Source organism: Notolabrus celidotus, chromosome 11 (assembly GCF_009762535.1).
Source record: "Notolabrus celidotus isolate fNotCel1 chromosome 11, fNotCel1.pri, whole genome shotgun sequence".
Taxonomy (NCBI): Eukaryota; Metazoa; Chordata; class Actinopteri; order Labriformes; family Labridae; genus Notolabrus; species Notolabrus celidotus.
Window position 1 is genome coordinate 31818220 of NC_048282.1, and position 23776 is coordinate 31841995.

Genomic DNA, 23776 nt, shown 5'->3' on the forward strand with positions numbered 1-23776 from the left:
GTTTTTGTTGGTGTAGTAATGGTCGATTTGAGTTTTCTACTCCTCTGAGTAGCAGAGGTGACTTTGATTGCAGGGAGGCTTGGGGTAGGTATGCTTTTGGGTACTGTGGCTTTACTAATGTATGGTGTTTGGGTGGGTTTAAGATACTGAGGTGTGGGGTAAATTGGAATTTCAAGGACTGTGGGGAATGAAGGAAGAGCCCTCTTCTCTTGGAGTGAACGAGAGCTGTGTCTAGAGCGCTTCATCTTGTTCATCTCCTGAGCAAGAGCGGTAAAACCGTCAATGAGGATCTCTAGTCTCCCCTCCAGTCGGCTCAGACGGGTCTCCATGTCAGTGTAGCTCTTCTCCAGCTCGACAACCTTCTTGGACTTCTCCACAACTGTCTGGAGAGCTATGAGCTCCTTCAACTGGGCGCTGAGATGACCCTGCTGGTCCTGCATACCGTGAATACTCTCCTTCATATCAAGGGTGTTCTTTTCGAGCATGCTCAGGCGCTGGTTGAAGGTGTTCAGGTGGATCCGGAGCAGCTGCTGGAAGCTGGAGTGTCTGCTCTCTGGGCTGGGTGTGAAACGTGGTGGGAGTCTGTGTACTGATTTGTTCGGGGTGACTGAGACAATGTCCACTCCCACTGCAGTAGTGGACAGTAAAGACCTGGTAGGGATAACGACTGTCCCTATGGTGGTGGGCGCCTGGTTGTCAGTGCTGCCATCAATATCTCCACTGCCAAACACTTTCTCCCAGCTGAAATTGAACACAGCTTCAGCTCCACATCCCACCGGAAGGAGGCCATCTATCTGCTTCTCCGGGAAAGGGTCCCCGCAACTGTCTGCAGACGGCTTCTCTTCTCTTAAGGTCAAAACAGCAGAATCAGGTGTGATGCAGGCAGGGACGTTCAAATACCAAAATGACTAATATGTTGCGCCTTACACCAAAGTCACCTCGTCATCTTTGCTCTCTGAGCAGCAAAGATTGATCAGCCAGACAGTAATCCTCATAAATGCTGCTTCTACATTTATGTTGCAGAGACCCAGAAGTAACATTTGGTCCTTACACAGACAGATTGCATAAACCAACACCCTCAAATGTTTGGCTACGAGCGAAGCGCAAAGCTGAAGCAGGAGGGAATCTCTAAAGAAAGCTTCTGAAGGTGAAGGACAGAAGAAAGCAAAGTAAGATGTCACAGCAAATAAAGGTTTCCTCAAGACACAAACGTTTTCTCTTTCAGCAAGTAGCTTTACCACACACAATAAAACCTGAGTGATACAAATCTCAGCACCACCCAAGCCCCTTTATCCATTCACGAACACACATTGTTGTACCACAGGAGAAATGACCCTTCATGTTGCAAATCATCCAACATCCTCCAACAGAACACAGTAAAACTACACGAGTGCATCAGAATGGGTGGCACCGAGTTGCATCTCCCATCCGTCGACCGACACAACGTACAACTGCAGGAGAAAACAATACAAGACAGATGCCAACCACAGACATGCTTATATCCCTTTTATTTGTAAAAGAAAACCACTTGGTGCTGCAGCCAGCCCCGTGCTAGCCTTAGTGCCGGCCCGCCCTGCAAACCCAAAAACACTGAGCACTGTCCAGACGGCACTGAGAGGAGGAAAGAGTGGAAAAAGAAAAGAGGAACAAAAGTGATGAGGGCTTACCTTTCACAGCGCCGGCCGGTGTATCCAGGAGGGCAGCTGTCACAGGTCGGCTGACCGTCGGCCTCCAGGTAACAGGTTGGGGAGAATCTGTGCCAAAAAGAGGGACACCCACAGCTCGTTAATGCTTGTTTTGGCACTAATGATGATGTTTGTTATACTCAGGTTGATCCCTGGCTATTACTGGGCAGTTGAGAAAAGAAATTCGCCCTGCTCACTGTTTACTTTGCTTAATCTAGCATTAACAGTAATCTGTATTAAACTGAAGCACAATCAAAAGACTTAAAGACATGAACTCACTGGTTGCTGGAAGAGGTTCCAGGGCAGGGGCAGGGCTGGCAGGCCTGAGCACCATCTTTTACAGGGTTTCCATAATAACCAGGCTGACAGCGCTCACACTTTGCCCCAACGGTGTTATGAAGACATTGCTTTTGGTCAGAACACACACACACACACACACACACACACACACACACACACAGAAAAAAGAAGAGGTGAGATCTGTTGAATATACAGTACTTGCGAGTGTGTTTCCACATGTTGGGATTTGCCAAGAAACCATTAGTACATTCCACTGCAGGGATCAAAGCAGGTTTAATGTTGGTACAAAAAAAAATGAGAGAGAGAGGAAGAGCAGCATGTAACCTACCAGACACTTTCCAGTCTCTGAGTCACAGCCGCTGGCGTGACCGTTGCAGTCACACTTCTCACAAGTGCCCAGGTAGAGGCCAGAGGTGCTCCGAGTGTAACCTTCATCACACTCCTGCAACGACAGGAAAACACCTCGGGTAAGAAACAAGTGATGACAAAGAGGAGTACAGCTGTGTTCCATGGAAGGAGGGAGACAGACTGACAGTAATGGAAAAGGTTAGAGACCTAACTGCACTGTTGTTAACAAGCGTAGGCCTATCTTTAATGGTCTGACTTATTCTTCAAAGTTAACTCAGTAAAGCTGCATTTCCACTCCTGGAACCAGGAACTAAATAAAGACGTGTTGCATGTTGCATGTCTTCTACCTCTCTCTACTCTCCACATTTCCTGTCTCTCTTCAGTCCTATTCTATAAAGGCAAAAATGCCCCCCAGAAAAAAGTTATGATGCAAAGTCCACACTATACTATAGGTTGACACTATTTAGTGTGAAGTTTAAGTTGTGTCATTGTTGGTTGCACCATGTGGACATAAGGTTCATCTTAGCTAGTAGAGCGTACTGTCCAAACTAACCAAAATATTGTTGCACACGTGATGTTTTCACTCCATTTGACCAATCAGCACAAAGCTCTTTTCTCAGTGGGTGCTTGTTTAAATGCTGACTCTCATGCCTGATTACCTCTACACTGAAAATAACTCCTGTTAATTGTCTAACAGCAACGTTGAGGTATGTCAAATATGAAAAAGCATTATGATAAAGGGATAAGAAGTCTACATTGGAGAATAAGAACAGTGATACAGAGTGGTGAAATCGCCAACTACAACATTTGTTAATTCATAGGTACACTATTATTGTGCGGATAAATTATCTGCGCTCATGAGAGACGACAGCAGGAGATCAGATCAAAGTCATCATGCATTTTCAAAGGTAATCTATCATGAACATGTCGCAGATACAAAACAGCCTCCAAGTGATCCCATCTTTCTAAACAATGCAGCATGATAGGCGGTACATTAAAGAGGACCTTACACCTACCCAGAGCTAGGTTTAAAATTCAAGATTTAACCTGAGCTTACATTTGGATTATCTTAGCTGGAGCAAACCCTAAAACATTAGTAGAGTGTAAACTCTGTCCTCAATTATAAATTACATTTAAACTAGGCAACGTTTAAACTTAAGCATAGCTGCTTCAACCCAGTGCTGGAGACTTTATTTCACCCTGACTTTGTTTCCCTATTTGGGGGCAGAACCTTCTGAAAGCACATGGATTTTTGGGGTTGGGCCTACAATTGTGTCTGTAACATTTAGAGGACTTTATCTAATATCAGAAGACTAATGTGCCCGATTTTCATGTGTTTTTAAACCTTAGTGGAAACTCAGACAACTGAGTGCTGGAAGAACCTTTTGATCCCTCAAGGAGTATTTCCAGGAACCAGAAGACCTGGACTCATTAGATGGAAACAGAGCTAAATGATCTACTCTAAAGAATGGAAGCTCCATCTTCACCTTGTAAAGAGCAGTCAGACAAAGACATCTCCAGCTCTCGAGAAACCTCACAGTCTTTGAGGGCACTTGGACTTTCTTAGACCTATCTGGGCAGACTGCATCTGCCAATGAACTCAATGACATTTGGATGAAAGCTCCAGCACGCGTAAGATGTGGACCTAAGGCCAGGATTTTCTGTATCAAAGCTCTCTTACTGTTGAGTAATCAACAAGAATAAACTCGATTTTTTTCAAAGTGTCCAATTAAAAGAAATGCAAAAGCCGCTCCCTCAGGTACATGCTCGTGCACCGTCTCACTGGTGGTGCCAAACGAGTCTGCATTAAAGTACTGGAAAGTAGACTGTATCAAACTTCTTTTCTGCCATTCTGGTGAACTCATACAAGTTTTTTTTTTTACTTTCTGCTAATGCACATTGAGTGCACAAGCCAGTAGGTAAGCAGGTAGGATACTGGATAGTTTTCTGTTTTTGTCAGAGTCTTTGATTTGGTGTTTGTTGTTGGGATATATTGAGTTTCTTCTGATATTGAGGCTAAAATAAACCTTCTTTTCTACACTGCATGAATACCTGACAGGAAGGTCCTCTGTATCCCTGAGGGCAGGCGCACTCCTCCACCTCCAGAGCTTGTTCTTTACCCGTGGAGCGAGGAACAGCCACGTCCATCTTGATGTCTGAGATACTATGCAACACAAGAAGACACACAGTCATTTTATATGATACATTTGCCATCAAGTGCGTTGCAACAGTTTCATTCTGAGGCATATGAATGAGCTGATTTGTTGCAAAGGAATCTCCAATCGTACCTGGTCTCTGCCATGTTGTCTGCGTAGCTGGCCCTGATCATGAATAGGGTGACGTCAGCCAGAGCCATCAGGAGGTGCTCACGAGTGCACGGCTGCCCATCAGCGCGTCGCCATCCAGACTGAGGAAGGAAAACAGAAGAGAGAAGAGTTAGTCAACTTTCAGTTTGTAAGGATTCAGATTTTCAAGAGAAATGAGATGAACTCACCTCTCTGAATGTGACGGTGACAGTGTGTGGGGCTCGTGGGAGGGGCTTTTTGTTAGAGAAGTGTTCCAGGAAGATGCCATTGCCCTGCAGAACCACATCCGGCTGTCCGTCGATCACCCGTGAGCGCTGTTGCGGTTCAAAACGCACAGTGTAGCGAAGCTCTCCGCCATAAGCCGTCACCTGGTACAAAGAAGGGGAAAGCAGATCTCCTTATTCAAATAGTGGAAAGGCATTTCACCCTTATGATACTGTGGGTGGGGGGGGAGTCACAAGACACCCATGTTGGGCTTGACTGTGAATCCAAGCTAGAGGTTCAAAGGAGGCTCACTGAGTGGATGAGTGCAGCCTTTTCACTTGGACAACATGTTGAGGCATGACTGAGTGGGACAGAAAGGGTAGAGAAATGTAGCTCGACTAACTCTTCACGGCTCTCTACTTTGTTGTTTCCTCTCACCTTATCTCCTCTGAAGCTCTCAGGCAGCACCCAGAAGAAGACATCATTTTGGTAAGAGGAGAAGGAGCGGAAGAACAGTTCAGAGGAGCCCCTCTGGGAGATTCCTTCGTTGATAGTGATGGTGCTGGCGCTGTTGGCCAGGGAGAAGAGCTGCGCGTTCACCCCCCCTTGCACCTGAGAGGCACAAACAGTTTCTCTGAATGAGACGTGAGCCGAGATTTCCATGCGCTCAATCAGTGTTTGCACATTGCACCTGGATATTTAACACCTGAAAAGGATTTGCTGATACAGCATGGCTGTGCAAACACTGAGTCAAACCTTGATACAGAAATGATCCACCCACTCCTTTTTGCTATTTGTAGCAACCAACCTGGTCTCTATTCCAAGTGGAGCTGGCGCAGTCTTTGGTGACGCCCATGCAGAAACAGCGCAGACAGCCGTCAGGGTTGGACTCTGAGAGGTGGAAGAAGCCGGTCTTACACTCGTCGCACTGAGTGCCCGCCACGTTGTTCTGCAGAGATACAGACGCACAAACATGAGTCATCAATCTTAATGTGCAGGTAACAGTAAGACAACTCACAAACCATCACTGGACAGCAGATTGAAACAAGACTTTCCTTTTCCTGACAATAAAGTGGCTGAAATAAAATTTAAGTTAGCTGTGACTTTTCTTATTAATCTTTTTTGGAAACTTTACTCTATGAAGGCTCTGCACTCCTCCCATTCTATGTATTCTGTTCTATACCTGGAGTAGAGACCGGGCGTGACCCTTTGCTGCACGTCATCCCGACATGCAGCAAAGGGTCACGACCAGGAGTCAAATCAGTGACCCCTGAGATGTGAACTGTAGCCTCTAAATAAGGGCGTGCACCTCAACTGCTCGATGTACTCTTTCATTTTAACTTCATTATTATGACTAGAGGAGCCTTATTTCTCTTATATAATACATTTTATGTAAATACTTGAAGCTTGTGTTTTTCATGGGGTTTCATTTTCCAGCTTAAGAAAAAAATCAGCTTAAGACTTTAAAAATTAAACTTAAATCAACTTAAAAGATTAGCTGACTACTTCAGAAAATGAACTTGGGAATTTATCAGCTTAATAAAAAGTCATCCAGACTCAACAGTTGGAATCACCTCCATAGCAGAGCCTCCTTAAAGTCAGCCCACCTGCCTGTCTGTTATTGATCACATTAAAGAGAACATTTCAGCTGCTGCTTGAGTAAGTCCATGTAGTCGTGTCACTCTGGTGAAATGTTCAAACCAAGCCAGACACCTTGGTGTAGTCATAGACTCAGACCTTAATTTCAGCAGCCACATTAAGACAATTACAAAGTCAGCCTACTATCACCTTAAGAATATATCAAGGATTAAAGGACTGATGTCTCAGCAGGATTTTAACTCGCTTTAAATACAAATTTTCATATAATTTTTGATATATTCTAATTTTCCTTTTCTTTTCTGTTTTATTACATTTGTCATTTTAATTGTGCTCTTTTGTGCTTGTCTGAATATTTCCAATGCTTTTAATGTTTTCATGTAAAGCACATTGAGTTGCCCTCGTGTATGAAATGCGCTATACAAATAAAGTTGCCTTGCCTTGGTCACTGCAGCACCTGATAAAGGTTATCCACCCTGTAACTGTCAAATTTCTTTCCGATCACCATCTATAAACACTGATATAAACAGAATTTAACATCTATAAACATCCTATTTATCCTTTACCAATGTTTTATTATTATTTTCCATTGGGTATTACTTTTTATTGAGTTTTTACAGCCATCTATCCTTGTTTTAATGCTCAGTCTGTCTGTTTTTTATGTGCACACGTCTTTCCTGTTAAGCTCTTTGAGCTCTTGTATAAAAGTTGCTGCCAGGAAAGTGCATTACTGTTATTATGAGCAGAACAATCCACGTATTTCACTGATGTTTGTCTCTCTGAACATGTACCTTGCAGCTGCAGGGCCTGCTGTTGGAGCTGATGCTTCCTCTGTTATCACACTTGGGGTTGCCTCCTAGGAAAGAGGAATGGAAAGAAGATGACATACTTAGGAAGAAAGTTCACCTGGGAGTGTTCCAACCTTCCTGCATACCTGAGCCATGACGGCATACTACAGGCTATTGTATCAACAGAGGGGCAAAGAAAAGCCCCGGGTAATAATTACAAGGGGTTAAAACCTCTTGAGGTCACACTGCAGAATGAAAAAAAGAGAACAACAAGCGGAAAAAAACAGGTGCAGCTCCTGCTGGTTTCATGCTGGGAAATCAAAATGTTAAAAATGTTTCTCACCTGTGTTAGGAACACATTTTCCATTGGGTAGAAGAGGGTTACCCTGGTATCCAGGAGCACACCTGAAATACAACAAATAATGAGGTTCTGTTTTCCACATAGATTTATAACAGATGCTCAGCTTCCCAAAGCTTGATCCGTAAGGCAACTGAACAGGTAGATATAATGAAGGCAACTGGACGGGTAGATATAATGAATGTACTGGACAGCTTGTTACTATCAGCCTTCATCCCCTTGTAAAAAAGATTTAACTACATTGCATGGTTAGCCCTCAAAGACCTAGACAGCTGCCTGTGGCTACTTGTTCTTAAATGTTTAATTACTTTTGAACTGCTAATCCTATCAACAAGCTTCAAAAGCTCAGTTACAGCAGACATTTTCAGCTTTTCATTGATACCACATTTGTCTCATTCAGGATATTCAAATAAATTCAGGAGAGTCTGGCGCCCAAAAGATGGATCTAGGTCTTTATGGGTTAAGGAGCACCTGTGCAGCTCAGTGGTTAGAGGCTCTAGTCCCTGAGATGAGTTTACTGGGTTGGAATCTGACCCGAAGCCTTTTCCTTAGTCTCGCCCATTTTCTTAGTCTTTCCACTGTCCTATCCAATCAATAAAAGGCATTTAAAAGCCCTAAATCATCTTAAAAAAAGCACATTTAATGACATCAGATCCCTTACTTTTCACAGCGTCTTCCTGCATAGCCGGGCCTGCAGGCATCACATGTGGGCTGTTGGTCCACATCCACGAAGCAGGTGTCAGAAAACCTAACAAAGCCCAAAACAAGCCAAACATTAAAACCTACAACAACATGCTTCAGTGTTTAACAAAACTGGAATCATGGCTTAAGGCAAACCAGTCATGTGATCACTGATTTAACCTTTGTATACAAGAGTCTTATAGATATACACCACCAGTCAAAAGTTTGGACACACCTTCTCATTCAATGTTTTTTATTTATTTTAATTATTTCATCATTGTAGATTAATACTGAAGACATCAAAACTATGAAATAATCTGGTTTTACCATAATATGAATTACAACATTAGTCAAATAGAGCTATCTGTTGTGTACAAACCCTACCTCTGAACGACACAACTGATGGTCTCAAACACATTAAGAAGGCAAGTCATTCTACAAATGAACTCTTGACAAGGCTCATGTTAATTAGAAACCAGTCCAGGAGACCACTTCATGAAGCAGACTGAGAGAATACCAAGAGTGTGCAAAGCTGCCATGAAGGAAAAAGGGGGCTACTTTACAGAATCTAAAATATAAAACATATTCTGCTTTGTTTAACACTTTTTTGATAATTAAATAATTCCATATATGTTTTCATAGTTTTGATGTCTTCAGTATTAATCTACAGTGTTTCAAATAACTAAAATAAATACAAACCCTTGAATGAGAAGGTGTTTCCAAACTTTTGACTGGTAGTGTATGTTAATGTGACATACTGTTGTTTTAAGTTCTTTGAATATTGTCTCTTTAGATTGTTTGTTTCGTGTGTTCTTAGATCTTCCTGCTCAGGGACCACCGATGTAAATAGCTCCTTTAGCTAACTATGGATCAGCAGTTGTGTTGTGCTTAGCCCCTGTCAAATAAACTAATAATGTAAAACTACAGCTAAGAGGTTAATGAGCACCACACTGATCTGAATAAGCTCTGCATTTTGTAATCAAAACCCAACGAGTACACACTTGATCCTGTTCTTTAAGATGCTTTGTGTGTGGTATGTAGATGTGATTTACTTCTTCCTCTATTTGTGTCACAGATCTATGAACATGTGTGTGTGTGTGTGGTCTGAGTGGGGCTGTGACCTTACCGCCGTGAGGTCTCGTAGTACGGGCAGGGGCATGGCTTGCAGTCATCGGAGCGACCTCGGGTGGGGTCACCAAAGTATCCTGGGCGACATTTATCGCACTGAGATCCTTCTGTGTTGTGCTGGCAGCTCTGCAGGAGCAATAACACACTGGTTATTCTCTTACTTTGATGGATGACACTCAAAAAAAGTTTAAATTAACACTGACATTTAGAGATACGTTTAATTTCCTGGTTGGTTTTAAGACAGCACATCCTGTCGGCTCTGTCATTATGAAGTTAATTAGCTTAGGTTTCATTATACAGGACACACGGATGAAATGTGTTTGAATACAAAAACAGAGAGAATTGTTTTATTAAAGAGTAACTGTTTCTTCCTCTTTATTCCATGTTAATCAAATCCCTTGTTGGCTGAGACTTCAGAGTCAGAGTTTATACTCATGAGTGGTTTTGATTTCTGAACTAACTCTTGGCAGGACAGCCAATAAGAGTATTTCCTCCACACACACAAACATCTGTGAAGCTGAACTGAATAAGAAAGTGATTGTTTGCTATGTGGCAGACAGAATGGACGTGGCTTTTACCAGACAGTGACCGCTGATGGGATCACAGGCGCTGGCGTGTCCGTTGCAGTTACAACCAGCGCAGGTGCCGAGATAGGCGCCTCCGGGGACGCGTTCAAAACCGGGGGTACACCGCTCACAGGACAGGCCTGAGTATCCAGGAGGACATCTGGGGAGGAAGAAGGAGAATAATCTCAATCGGCTGTTTCAATAACGAGACAATGACACGTCAAATTGATGTTTTAAATTAACACCAGTGCTTTCTTTTTAAATGAGAACAAATGTGCACAATGTTGTGTGGACAGTCCTACATTAAATGCTGAATGTGACAGGTTTGCTTTTCCAAAATAAATATAAAGAAAGGAATAAACAAATTAAACACCCAGCTAATCACAGCAAATATACATTCAGTTCTCTAGGGAATTTTCCCCTTATTTACTGAATTTATAGAAGAGATACTTCCAAATAAAAAAGGAGGGAGAGGAGAGAGAGGATGATCGTATAAACAAACCTCATTGGCTGTGATAAATTAGGACATGGAATAACCCATAAAATAAGACACCTCACGCTTTCTAGGAGACTGATCCTGATGAGGTGGAAATCTCTTACACCCATTCACACTGGATTTGTGATGTACTATTTTATCTCAAATTAGAAAAAATGCAATTTTATGGGTTTTATGTTAAAGCCCGAGTCACAAATGTGGTCATTGTTATTTGTAATGTTGTCTGTTCGACATCAGCAAATATGTTAATGCAGCTATTATTTTTTCTAATATCTCTACTTGTATTTGTTTAACATTGTCTTAGGTTAACAGGATTTGTGTACATTTTTGTTTAGATCCAATCATATGTGCATTGTTGATGCCACTATATAAAAGGTGCTTATATATATATCATATACCATTATTGTATAATCCTGTGAACACCAATAAAAACAAAATTATAATAAAATACAAAAAAGACACCTAATGCTTTATTGGTTTGAAATAATATTTATTCAAGCAACAGAAAGTTGTTTGTGTTTGGCATCTGACCTCTGACCTCATCACTCCTCACAGTTTTATTTTTATAAAATTAAAAAATTGAGGAGTGATGAGATAGTATCTTAAAACCTGGTTGGGGCCTGCAGGTGGATCCTAGGGGAGGTGGGGAGGGAGGGAGTTTCCTCAGCACTCATGAAAGGCAGGTTGAGAGCAGTAATCTTGCAGCTCAATAAGCCCCAAAATTGTGAAGACATATTTGTCATGTGACTGTGAGATTGATCCGTGTAAATCAGTGCAGTTTGAGTTGCCTGACTGAGCTAATTTGAAGACGTTGTCACTGCATTTATAAACATTTACTCATAATAGCTGCATTTGCATAGATTTTGTCCTCACCTGCACTCTTCAACATCCTTGGCATGCCCCATGGTGCTGAACTCCACAGAAGTGGTGGACATGATGATGTCACTGAGCGCCACACTGACCATGTGGTTGTCGTAGATGGTGCGGATGTTGATGCTGTCCAGGTTGGCCAGCGTCATCAGGAGATCGTCGCGGCTCACAGGGCGTCCGTTAGAGTGCTGCCATTTATCCTAAAACAATAAAAGAGAGGAGGTTTACTCGTGTGTCGTTACTTGTGATAGTTTTGAATGTGCAGTTTTTATTCCCCTTCTCTGATTCTGTATTATAAGACCTTTTTCTAAACAATGACTCACTTCAGTGAATTTGATCTCCTTCTGGTTGACCACTCGAGCCGGGGTGGTGCTTCCTCTGCGGTACACAAGCCTGCGTCCATTTCCAACTATCATTACATCCGGCTTCTCCACAACCTCAGTCAGACCGCGGGCCAATGTGTACCGAATTTTGAACTTCAGGGTTCCTCCATAGGAGTCGATCTTGAATTATAAAAAATGATTTTCAGTCTAATGTGTGATAATTAGTCATGTTAAATAAAGTTTACAATCATTTCTCCCTTTACCTTGTTGCCCAGGAACTGGCGAGGTAAGATCCAGAAGGAGTCAAGGTTGAGGAAGCGGCGGGACAGATCCACCAGCTGGAACTCCTCCATCTCAGGGTTGATGAGGAGCTGGGTGGAGGACAGAGGAGGAGTTCCTGGCCTGGATGGGTAGCTGACATTCACTCCTGGAAGTGAAAATAACAGATTTATGTTTGCAAGATTAGGCGACAGACTTTTCTATTGGTGTCTGTGTTCTCTATTATCTTTGTGATTGAATCAAAAAGCGCTTCATTGCCTTTGAAATCTTCCTCGTCGGTGAAACGCAGGCTGATCTGGTTGCGGTAGCGTCCGGTGCCTTTGCAGTTCTTTGAGATGCCAGCACAGAAGCAGGGCACACAGCGACCCTCCACACTGAAGTGACCGTTAGGACAGTTGCCTTTAGAGAACAGAAAAACACAAAGGACAAAGGTGTCATTATATATCTGATATGGAGCTCAATTCAGCTTAGTTTCAGTTTCACAAGCTTTCTAGTCATGAAAGTTGTGCAAGAAATATCGTCAAAGCAACACATTTTGATTTAGTCATTGTGAGATGTCGTTACCTGGATTTGGAGTTGATGCCAGCGTCAGGACTCCATCTGGGATACCAAACACCAGGCCTTTAGCATTAATGGCCTCACAGGTGTACGCCCCCTGATCCGCCTCCTTTACATCACGAATAGTCAGGACGCCACGGCCATCCTCGCTGCTCATTGATATCCTGGGAAAAAAAGAAATAAAGCACAAATCATTACATTTATGGAAATAAACTCTGTTCAGAGTCTATTTTAAATATGGCCTGGACCATAACAGAAACACTTCTGCTGTCGACTCACACTGTTAAAGTCTGCTGAAATATTTTAACACAGATATCCATAAAATTCAGCTTGCAGTTGCCTAACCACACACACAGCAGACAACGCCCAGAGTGAAATTTATGAAACAGCAACTTTTGGGATTTATAGCAAACCACAAGAATCTGAGTTAATTAGAATCACAGGTCGAGATACAATGAGTCAGCAGAGAAACACTGACATAAGAGGACTATATGCATATGTCTCAGAAAGCACTTATCATGTGCCAGGTGAAAGAAGTGTTGTGAGCAAGAATTCATTGACTTTTTTTTATAGTTTATGGTTTGCCACAGATCACTTAGGCAAGATTACTTCCATTAGATGCAGATGTTTGTTTTAAATAGCTTGGCACAAGGGTGCAACGTATTCTTTATAACAGGAGGCATCCCCAAAATGTAACCATTCAAACAAGAGAGTATCCAATCAGACTGACCTGTTGCTAACAGGAATGTGTCCCCAGTTGAGTCTCCAGGTGATGATGGGTGTTGGAACTCCCACAGCCTGACATGTGAATGTCACTGTCGCCCCCCGCGCTGCCTGAACGGACTCTTCTGGTGGGCTTGTCACCGAGGGAGGGGCTGCAGAGTGTCAAGAAGGTGAGAGGTGTTTTTAACCACATAATAAATGCACATGTACATAAAAGGTTGGCATGTGACTGGAATTCGGCGATTCGGTGAACCTAATAAATGCCTGACAGTCAGCGGAAACGTACAGTAATTCTCTGCAACGGACGGACAATTCCCTTTCAGTGCTAAGGAATGGATGGTTGACAAAAAGTTCTGTGTCTCCGCCAGAACATGTGTGAAAAGAGGCTGGTTCACAGAAAATTAGTCACAGGGTACAAAGGAACTCAGAGGGTGACCATAGAGGAGAGTCAAAGAGGCAGAGAGGGTGTGAAGAAGTATGAAAGAACAGAGTGAGATCTGCAAGAGAGAGGGAGGAGGAATGTACAACAGAGAGCTGTAGACAGCTGTTTGTGTGAGACTTACTGCAGCCGTACTCATCGGAGCGGTCAGGGCAGTCGGGCTCATCATCACACTGGTAACTGGCAGGGATGCAGGTGCGATCGCTCAGGCATTCAAACTGCTCAGGAGCACACCTGTCGCCAGGACCCTTCGTGGCTGTTGGGAGAAAATGGAGATTCACATCAATATTTAAAAACAACAGTGTCACTTCAAGGCTGAGGGTTGGATAAGAAAAGTGATAACACTCTTATACCTGTGAGATAAATGTAAAGCTAGTACCTGAAGAGGACTAGCTTAGTTAGCATAAATAACAGGAAGCAGGCGAAAGCTAGCAAGCAAATTCTTATTGTTGCCAGTTAGCCTGCTATAGCTTGTTTGGGCAGACTGTTTGCTTCCACTTTTGTAGGACTTAGATTACATATTATTTGCAGTCCATTGTATGCTAATGTAATCTAGCTGTCTTCTAGTTTTGAGCTTGTTTGAACAATGTTTGGCTTCAAGTCTTTATGCTAGGTTTGTTTAATTGTGTAATAATGAAAACTCAAAAGTTAACAGGTGGTGATTGAGGACGTCTTAACACACCACTGGGCCTATCTTAGCATATTTAACAAGTTGCTTCATGTCATTGTGCTAAGCTAAGCTAAAATCGTTCCATTAGTGACCTCAAATTAGACAGTAATTGGGACTTCTATGTGGGCGACTTCTGCACACAAATTAGTCATAATAAGTTTAATAAATTGTTTGCTTTTGTGTATTGGTTGTAACTTAAATTTTAAGGAAAATATGTAGGCCTCTTTTTAAAAAGTGTTTTTGCTCACTGTCTTTAAGCCAGGCTAATCCACCTGTGTTTGTTGTAACTTATAATTGAATAGACAGATATTGCAACTTGTAATTAATGACCCTGTAGTAGTATGTTTAATAAATGATTGGCTTCCGGTGTTCATGCTAAGCTAAGCTAACTGTTTCCTCAACTTTATATTTACAGACAGATGGATTGTTATTGGTGACTTATGAATTTAAAAAAAGTAGCATTTCAAGTCTTGTTTGACAAGTCTGCTTAAAGCTCCAGTAAGAAACTTTAAAGTTAATGCTGTTTTTGGTGCCCCCTGTGGACAAAGAGCTAAATCTAACTTCTTTTCTGTTTTGGTACATAGGTATGTAGTGTTTTTCACAAAAACTTCATGCTACATTCTTTAAATGGTCAAACAAATCATTAAATGTGAATATTTGCAGTGGAAACGTAAAAAAAAAAGCCTTTTTTTCAGTGTTTTAAACCATTGCATCTGACACCAACCCTGAACCAATGGTCCAAGCCAATAAAAATAACTACATAGAATGATACATTCAGTCGCTGATGGTCTTGTTTGCTCTTGTAGTTCATAAAGAGGGATCAATGTTAATTTCAGTCTGTTTGTTGACCCTTTAAAAACTCCCTTTAGGAGCTTTAGAGTTTTAATACCAATTTGTCCTTGTGGTAAATTTGAATTTTATGGGGATTCAAGAATAGTATTGATCTATTCATCAAGCCCCTTGCAGGAAAGCAAAGACACTTAATCCCTTAAATGATGGCCTATCCCTTTAAATCAGACCTTTAATGACTCACTAATGAAACAGAGACTTACGGCAGTCGGTTTCATCAGAGTTATCCTCACAGTCGTTGTCTCCATCGCAGCGCCAAAGCTTAAGGGCACAGCGACCGTTTTTGCACTTGAACTCGTTGGGTTCACAGGGAGAAGGTGTACCTGCGAAGGGATAGAGGATGTTTCAAGTGTGTGCTGTTGTCTGAGAGCATGCACAAATACAAGGGCTGCAACACATACCGCATCTGAACTCATCGCTTCCATCAGAGCAGTCTTTTTCTCCATCACAGATGTAGTCTCGAGGGATGCATTCGCCACTCTGGCATGTGGCTTGATCCACTCTGCAGGGGCCAGGTGGGCTTGGTGGCCGTGGGGGCTTCTTGATGGTGGTTGTTGTTGTGGGAGGGGTAGTGAAGACTGGAGGGCCTGGCCGTTTGTCTAAAAAAAACCTCTTATTAACCTTAGCTCATGCATGAGTGGTTACTTGGATCCTTAATAGATATACTGTACATCACATACAGCCAGTAGCCCATGCCAAAGCCAAACACGTTACAAGCTGCCGGTCAGTCTAGCTGAAGCCACTCACCACAATTGATCTCATCACTCATGTCTCTGCAGTCGGGTCTGTTGTCACACAGGTATTCCATCAGGATACAAGTCCCATCCCCGCACCTGTGCTCATCTGGCATGCATGGTCTGATGCCGGGGGTTACTACAAAAGATGCAGAGGGATCGAAGGAGGGGATGATGGATCAAAGACATGCATGCTAACACTGCAGTACAGTCAATACACTACACTAATGACACATCACAACACAACTGTAACAAAAGTGAGGTGGAGAACAACAAGATCATGAGGTGTGCTCCAATGTACTCGAGGAAATCAAGGATAGTAATTCATATTTTGAAACATATGTTTACATCGTGTGTGAAACCAATCAGGACGTACGCTAACATAAACTGACGTAGTGATACGTAGATAGACGAACCGGACAACAACACGCTGAGGTGAGACACATCTGAAATCAGTCAACTGGACAACCAATAACCTTATTATATACACACATGTAGACATTTAGACACACAGACCAAGAAGACTAGATTCAATACACAACTGAGACGAGACAAGATAACTGGATTAGACAACCCACTTGACACGACAGACTAGACAACACACAAAAACTGGATTAGACACATGGACAAGGACCACAAAGTAGTGAAACATAGACAAGATAAACCAGACACAAAGCCTAGAATAGAAAAAAGGAGTAGATTAAACACATAGACTAAACTCAGGGACTAGATATGATTCTAATTCCTAGTCCACTCACAAAGGCTGGATTAGAAACAGGAACTAGATTAAGACTAAGCTATGCTGTAAAATGCTAGACTTAACAAGGCTTAGACTTTGGGATTGTAAAAATTGAGATTGTCAAAATTTCTGACATTGCAGAAATTCATATGCCCAGTCAGGATTGGTCTTCATGCCCCCCCTACACGAGGCCCAATTGCGTTAACATATGTCTCGACTCCCAAATCATTGGTTCTACTCAAAAATCAAGTAAGCGCACAGTGTATGCCTGGCCTAAACCCAGATTAGATATCTTGACTAAACACCACAGACTACATAAGATGTAAGATATAAGATTGACTGATCTAGGCCTAGATTAGTCATACAGCTCAAACTTGATAGACTTGTCAAATGGCTGGACTACAACCCTAAGACCCAAAAGACAAGCTATACACAAAGAACAGACTAGATTTGAAAGATTTGAAGCTTATATTAAACTAAACTTAACAAAACAAAGACAAGAAAAACACAGACATGCAGACAATAGACAGACTTGATTATCAGATTGATCGAGGGAAGCCTTATCATCTGTGTAAAGATGATAGAGTTATCAATATCTTTCCTATCAGTTGCCATGCCTGTGTAGATAACTAGTGTTTGTGTGATCTCAGTGAGCAGCATTCCTCCTCAATCACATGCCATGCAGAAGTCCTTTTTAATCCATTTGCGGCACTGGACTTGATAGTGCACACTCCTCGACTTCGACTTTACTTTGGTGCTTCCATGCAAAACATTCTTCAGGCCACATGACCGTTGCTTGTACATGGCAGAGTAAAGGTCATCGTCCGACGATTTCAGATTCAAACAAACAAAATGCTCGACTGTTCTTTCTAAAAGGCACTACGGGTACTACAGTACAGTCGGCTCAGTCACCATGCAGCCGGCATGGCGTACAAACCTGGCGCTGCTATAGGCTCCACTGGAGGTAGAGGTTGAGCTAGAAACCAGAGGGAAACGTTAAAGACTCTACCTCCCACTAGGGTTGACCTTTGTTTGCTGTAAACATACAGCAAGTTCTTTTCACTGTCATTCACCAAATTCACATGGGGGGCAATTTGATCTGATGCTAAGGGTGGAAAGATCAAGGTACTTAGCTATAAATGTAGGGGGTCTGACAAACAGCTATAGTTTACAGACAAAGGAAAGTGAACCTAGGGACATTAGGCCACTTTTTAAAGTTATATTTTTTGGGCTTTTGCCTTTATGATAGGACAGCTGAAGAGAGACAGGAAATGTGGGGAGTAGAGGGGGGGGAAGACAAGCAATACATTGTAGCGGTCGGGAGTCGAACCAGCAACCTCTGCAATGAGGACTATAGCCTCTGTATGAGGGGCGCTTCGACCGCTAGGCCACCAGCACCCCATTAGGCCACATTTTAATGTAAAATAACGTATATGACAACCAGTAGGCTACTCTTTGATAGAGTTACAAGATTTGATAGCAAAGGCTGTAAATCTTAGAAAACTATGTTAGCTAGCTAGCTTAAAACAATGTCATTTGGACTGGTTAGATGCTAACATTAGCTGTAAAGTCTTAGTTGTCTGAATGATTTTAAAAGTATTCTTTTATCATAAGCTACCAACACCTTAGGTAAGCATTACACCAACCAATTGCTAGCTAAACGTACGCTAACATGACCTCTAGCTAGGAAGTTGCACCTTTGCAGTGCATCTTAAATATCAGTTCACTATTCAGGCACATTTATTGAAGCCTAGAAGAAAGACATTTAGACTGTTTATCAAACACTTGATGTAACACTATCAAATAGTAATGTTAGCAAGGAATTGTTAAGACTGCTAAAATCATCTGCAGTCAACTATGGCTGATGGGTTATCAAAAATTATGTCCCAACGATTGCCAATCTTTCATGAAGCCCTGGAATTAAGAAGATTAGTCAGATTCTCTGTTTTAAAATGATTTACAACTTAAAATCTGTAGCACAGCTTTGTAGCTGCAGTTCATCCTCCTATACTGAGTGCGATACTAGAGAAAACTGGCTGATGTGCTAATGTGGTGACTTAATGGCCTTGTCAAGAAGTGCCCCTTCTTTGTTGATGTCTTACCTTCCCCAAGCCGTCTGAACTGAAAGCCCTGAACTGATGTGACATAGGAAGCGATGGCTCCTTCCTTCACCACGTTGTACAGCACGCTGCGGATCTGGTCATCGTTGCTGTTGTAGTCCGAACCCACGTCCAACTCCACAAATACATCCACGCCATCCTCTCTTATCATCTTCCTGCAGAGGAAGACATGCTGTGTAAGACTCCAAAGTTGTGTGAACTGTGAAGAGCACTACGGATGGTTATAGCTCTTTGGGGGTAACGCTGGATGTCCTTCAGAGGGATTACTCACTGCTGATTAATTACTAACCACAGGCCTTGTGCCGTTTGGAAAAAGGGAAAATAAATATCACCTGTGCCAAAGTCAGACACCCAGGCAGCACACAGCTGCAGGGTATCCACTCTGGATGTCACAGGAGTGATTTAAGGATTGGTGTTCTTACTTAATGAGGACCACGCTGACTGTCTGGACACCTTGAATCCTGTTGTACTCCGACTCCAGCTGTGGAGGGGAAACAAAAAAACTTAGTTAAAGTTGAAATAAACAAGCTGGGGCATTTCTATCAGGCATAAAGTCAGACATACTTAAATCAAAGCCGTAAAAACATGCCTGAACCTTATATGGTAACTTTAGCTGGTGTACTGTACATGACGGCTATAAAAAAAAGAGACTACCGTGTCCACCACTGCTTCAGAGATCTCATTAAAAGCTGGAGAGAAGATGTCCTCAAGCTCAGGGCCGTAGACCAGGGAGTCGGTGAAGTTGACGAGAGCTCTGTAATAAACTTGGAACACAGAAAGAGGAGGAAAGTGTCAGTCAGCTGAACCGCACAATAATAGAAAACGGCCACAGGCTCAGCATTAATGTCCTTCTGTTGCTGGGTGAGGGTATTAAAAGCCAGATTCAAGCTGTTAAGTTTATTTAAGTCAATGTGATACAGTAAACTGCTTGGGAATTATTTCCCTAAGGAAAGCCTCTGGTTAAATGTTTCAAAAAAGGGCATTACTGTGGCTTCAAAAAAGAGCCACATACAAATTATGGCGTCTATTTCCATATCTCAATTGTGGTCTATAGTCTGTGCTAAAACCGACCACTGCAGCCTTACACAACACATCTGCCCTAACAAGAGGCACACGCTGACACAGGCACGCTCTCGACCCTGATGCTCAAATATAACTGTGAAATCACAGCATCGAGGCATGCCCTTTCTTGCGTGTCTCTCTGTTGGTCATAGATCTTTAGACACGTACCTAACACGCTCAGAAACAGAGGCAGACGGCTGCTGATAAAGCTCCTTTGTTTCAGAGACAGAACTGAGTACACTGTCTGAAACTCAATCGATTCAAACACTCCAGTACTCAGTGCATGGACGCCAGCCAAAGGTAGCAGGGCCACAAGTTTGGAGCAGATCTCCTGATTCAACGCTGATGATATCATAAAGCTGGAAGGTAAGTGGGAGTTTGAGTCAGCAGCGATACTGTGCCAGCTGCTGCAGAGGAAGATGAAAATCCTCTGTGAACGGCTGTGGAGGGGGAGCTCAACATTCCCTCTGAATGTACCAAGTCAAACACATCAGGCATGCAGGCAGTTGCAGCAGGGGTTACCAGCGGTCTACAGACTGACTGGTCATTAGATACATGGGTCGAATGATTTACTTCCAAAACTTTACAAGCAGCTGGTTGGTTTTAAATTTACTGTGTGTCTGCTAAAGTGTCCTTGAGTTAACTTCTCAACAAAGAAAATTGCTACTCTGTGCCTCGCCCTGCCCTCTAATCAGCCTGACCTTTAAAATAACTTCTTCTTCCCTTCTTTCTAGCACTTATACCGCAGGGCATTCAAACAATAAGGATACATTCGATTTCCCATGATGCATTTCTAAACTACTTATACGGTATATTGGTAAGCAACTTAATATGCAAAATGTGTTTTTATTAAGCTGATACCAAGAACCAATAACCAAAAAACACCATCTACCAACATGGTGGCTATTGTCAAGATGGTTTAAGCTTTAATAATAAAAAGGGATGTTTCCACGTTAACTGAGCTCAGATTTTGCACCAATTTAACTATGCAAAGGTGCTCAGAAGGCTCTATTGCTTCTTTAAAAAAATCTTTATTAAAGAGCATTATGATGCATTTTGAGCCAAAACTGGAGGTGACCATTATCAGCTGAGTTTTAAAGGTTTAAGCTGTTTACAACATGTTCAAATTGTCTTTTGTGCAAGATTTCTAACATCACAATGATGAAGTTTCTAACCTCACTGACCATGCACTGATCTGAGTGGATGGGATGCAATGATAATAAGGTGCTGCCCTGATTGGTTTCTAAGTTGGGAAGGTTCAGTCGGACGCATAAAGATGCAGAGGGTGGAAAAACACCAAAACAAACATGGCGAGCGCTCCAGAAGAACTGGTGCTAGGACACTACTCATATAATCCAGAGTTATCCCAATCGCAAGGAGGCAAGCGTTGAAGCTTTGCAGCCTTGGTGACAACAAGTCTCTGATTGGTACGTTAAAATTGGAGTTCTGTCAACTCTTGTATGTAACTTTATGTGGTTGGCCTTCGTTGATGAAGCAGTCTGAGGTGAAGGGGTTGGCACAAACAAACAAACTAGCACCAACTGTTGCCAGCATGTTGTAAAAAATAAAAAGGAACCACTTTATTTGGTCCTCCAGTGCTGGAACAGAGTATAGACATTCAAGTTGTTTTTCTGCAGCCAGCAGCAGAGCAGTTGGCGTATTTGACTCTAGCTTTGATATCTTGACTCTGTAACACACACAACAACAAAAAAACGACGATAGTGTAGGAGGAAGCTGAATCCTTAAGGAGTGGTTTTGCATGCATGTTTGTGCAAATCACTCCTGCCGTTACATCATCACAGGTGCTGATTGTAGGTAATAATGGTTAGTCAGCATTTTCAGGATAAAATACATGATGACAGTTTTGAATCCCACTAGCTTTGTTTTCTGCATACATAAGCACAAATATTGCAAAGGTTTAGTAAAAAAAATCCTGTTAGTTTCGTATCAGTATTTTCAAAAGCATTGCAAAACATGTGCACAATACTATATCCTTTAAATAGGTGGATAAAATTACACAAGCTTGCAAGCTGCATTTATCATTGGTGTATGCTTTTTGCATTTTTGAGTTTACATTATAGGAGTTATCATATAGGTTCATGTTAGACAAAAATTAAGATAGACTTCTTACAGCCTTGAAATGTGTTCTGCACCTTCAAGGGACCAGCTGCTCAAACGTGACTGTATTGATTTAAGAGCACATTTAAAAATAATTGAAATCTCTACGCATTATTTGTGCTACTTATACTTTCTATTGCTCTAATCTTCTTTTGTATCAGTGCCAGTGTCTATTCCACAAATCCAAAGCTCAGCATTTTAAAGGATCAACTGCTTCTAAAGTTGTGTTTGAGCAGATTAAATCAAGAAATCAACTCTACCCATCCCACTTATGGATAGACTTTGTAAACAAGTTCATCTTCTATACTTAACCACAATATAAAACATCTTCATGAGCTATACGAGCAGTTCATTATCTACCAAAATGTCAGCTGTATTATTATAATTCCAATGTCATAGGCTTAGCCCATGAAACTTAAAATAGCTCAGGCCCGCAGGGTGCCCCGTTCTCACACTCCTGCCAACACTTTGTTAGGACTGGCCTGCCAGCCTCTGATTTCAGACTGGCAGTGTGGGTTTAGGGAGGAAGTCAATATTTGTACTGTTTCTTGCAGTCAGATGCTACTTGCTATGCCAAAAGCAAAGAGCCATGTTATAAAAAGGCATCTGCTGAGCCCCTGGTTACAAACATGCACGGCCAAATATATGCAAAACAATGAATCTTCACAACACACACACACAGAAACAGACAGTGTGCAGAGAAAGCACTAACACTCTCTTTGTGTGTATCATGTCCTCCCTTTCCCCTCTCCTTTGATAATTACACATCTTCAAACATGTGGACACTGACAGCAGACATCTATCACTTTGCCAGAAGCTACTTAATTAAAAGTTAAAGATTTTGTGACTCACACTCAGGCTGTGTGTTCTCTGTGTTAAAGGCCCGTGGGGAAACTTACTGCCTTACGCTCCACTGCCTGAGCTTTGGCTGGTAAACAGCTGGCCTCTCTAAACCTTCTCTTTTCTTCCACACAGCACTGGCACTACAAGACATCCCGTTCCTGGTGAGCAAAAGCCTCATTTAAGACAAAGTAAACTGAGTGCTGCCTATGAAAACACACAGTGAGGAGAACATGTAAGAGCAGAACTGCATGCTTCAGCATGGCCTGGCAGGGTGCCGGAGTGCTTCTTTTCAGGCTGTTACTGTGAGGCTTGTAGCAATAATTGTTAAGCCTGAATGTGGATCCATAAGACAGGCAACTTCAAAGTTAGTCATCAAAGCGCTTCATTTGACCCGCATATAATCTAATCACTTGAGTGGGTTCTCACCACCGGGTCAACAGCAGCTCATAGCCGCGGCTTTCTCTGAATTTGCCGCTTTGGCGATAGTGTTGTGCCGCCGCTGTCTGAGATCCTTTGATTAGAGCGCCGGGTTGGACCCTGCTGCTAACGAGCCTCTCTTTCACTTCAAGACTCATTCTGCCCTGCGTCGCTCACTGTTTCAAGCAGGGGGAAATCCCCCTTGTCCAGCACAGCTACAACCAAGACAGATGGTACTGTCAAAGAGCGCAGATATGACGAATGGGATGAAAAAAAAAAAGGAGCATTCCAAACTTTAATTTTGAAAACTTCTTTAGCTGTTAAAGCTGTTCAGAAGAACTGTGCCGGCTTTGTGCAAAGGGCCCCCTCTGAACACATAGAGGCCTGTAAAGAAGACAAAGACTTGATTGAGCTGTGAGCCCAGCCTGGCCTTTAAAGCCAAGCCGCATTGGGCTTGACCTTCAACCCCCAAGGCAGCGCCCACGACATCAGCCTGGCACCACCCGGGCCATTACAAGAGGGGGAGAGCCAGAATCCATAACAGCAAGGCCCAAACCACACTGCCTCAAATATCCC

At 42.4% G+C, this 23776-nt stretch overlaps 1 protein-coding gene across 3 annotated transcripts in view; it reads right to left on the minus strand.

Annotated features, from left to right (window-relative positions):
* Window positions 1-23776, minus strand: part of hspg2 (heparan sulfate proteoglycan 2) — a 131708-nt gene that overhangs the window by 53670 nt on the left and 54262 nt on the right. For all 3 annotated transcript variants that reach the window (XM_034695487.1, XM_034695489.1, XM_034695488.1), the window contains exons 4-29: window positions 19415-19524; window positions 19183-19241; window positions 18743-18915; window positions 15915-16040; window positions 15569-15766; window positions 15371-15490; window positions 13773-13904; window positions 13217-13361; window positions 12493-12650; window positions 12187-12327; window positions 11913-12076; window positions 11650-11829; window positions 11330-11526; window positions 9973-10120; window positions 9393-9520; window positions 8247-8333; window positions 7571-7632; window positions 7231-7295; window positions 5652-5792; window positions 5282-5455; window positions 4828-5007; window positions 4622-4740; window positions 4386-4497; window positions 2314-2427; window positions 1965-2092; window positions 1668-1754 (exon numbers count right to left, since the gene is read on the minus strand). In XM_034695487.1, coding sequence (XP_034551378.1) covers window positions 1668-1754; window positions 1965-2092; window positions 2314-2427; window positions 4386-4497; window positions 4622-4740; window positions 4828-5007; window positions 5282-5455; window positions 5652-5792; window positions 7231-7295; window positions 7571-7632; window positions 8247-8333; window positions 9393-9520; window positions 9973-10120; window positions 11330-11526; window positions 11650-11829; window positions 11913-12076; window positions 12187-12327; window positions 12493-12650; window positions 13217-13361; window positions 13773-13904; window positions 15371-15490; window positions 15569-15766; window positions 15915-16040; window positions 18743-18915; window positions 19183-19241; window positions 19415-19524 — 3448 coding nt within the window. The remainder of the gene's footprint in view (window positions 1-1667; window positions 1755-1964; window positions 2093-2313; window positions 2428-4385; window positions 4498-4621; window positions 4741-4827; window positions 5008-5281; window positions 5456-5651; window positions 5793-7230; window positions 7296-7570; window positions 7633-8246; window positions 8334-9392; window positions 9521-9972; window positions 10121-11329; window positions 11527-11649; window positions 11830-11912; window positions 12077-12186; window positions 12328-12492; window positions 12651-13216; window positions 13362-13772; window positions 13905-15370; window positions 15491-15568; window positions 15767-15914; window positions 16041-18742; window positions 18916-19182; window positions 19242-19414; window positions 19525-23776) is intronic.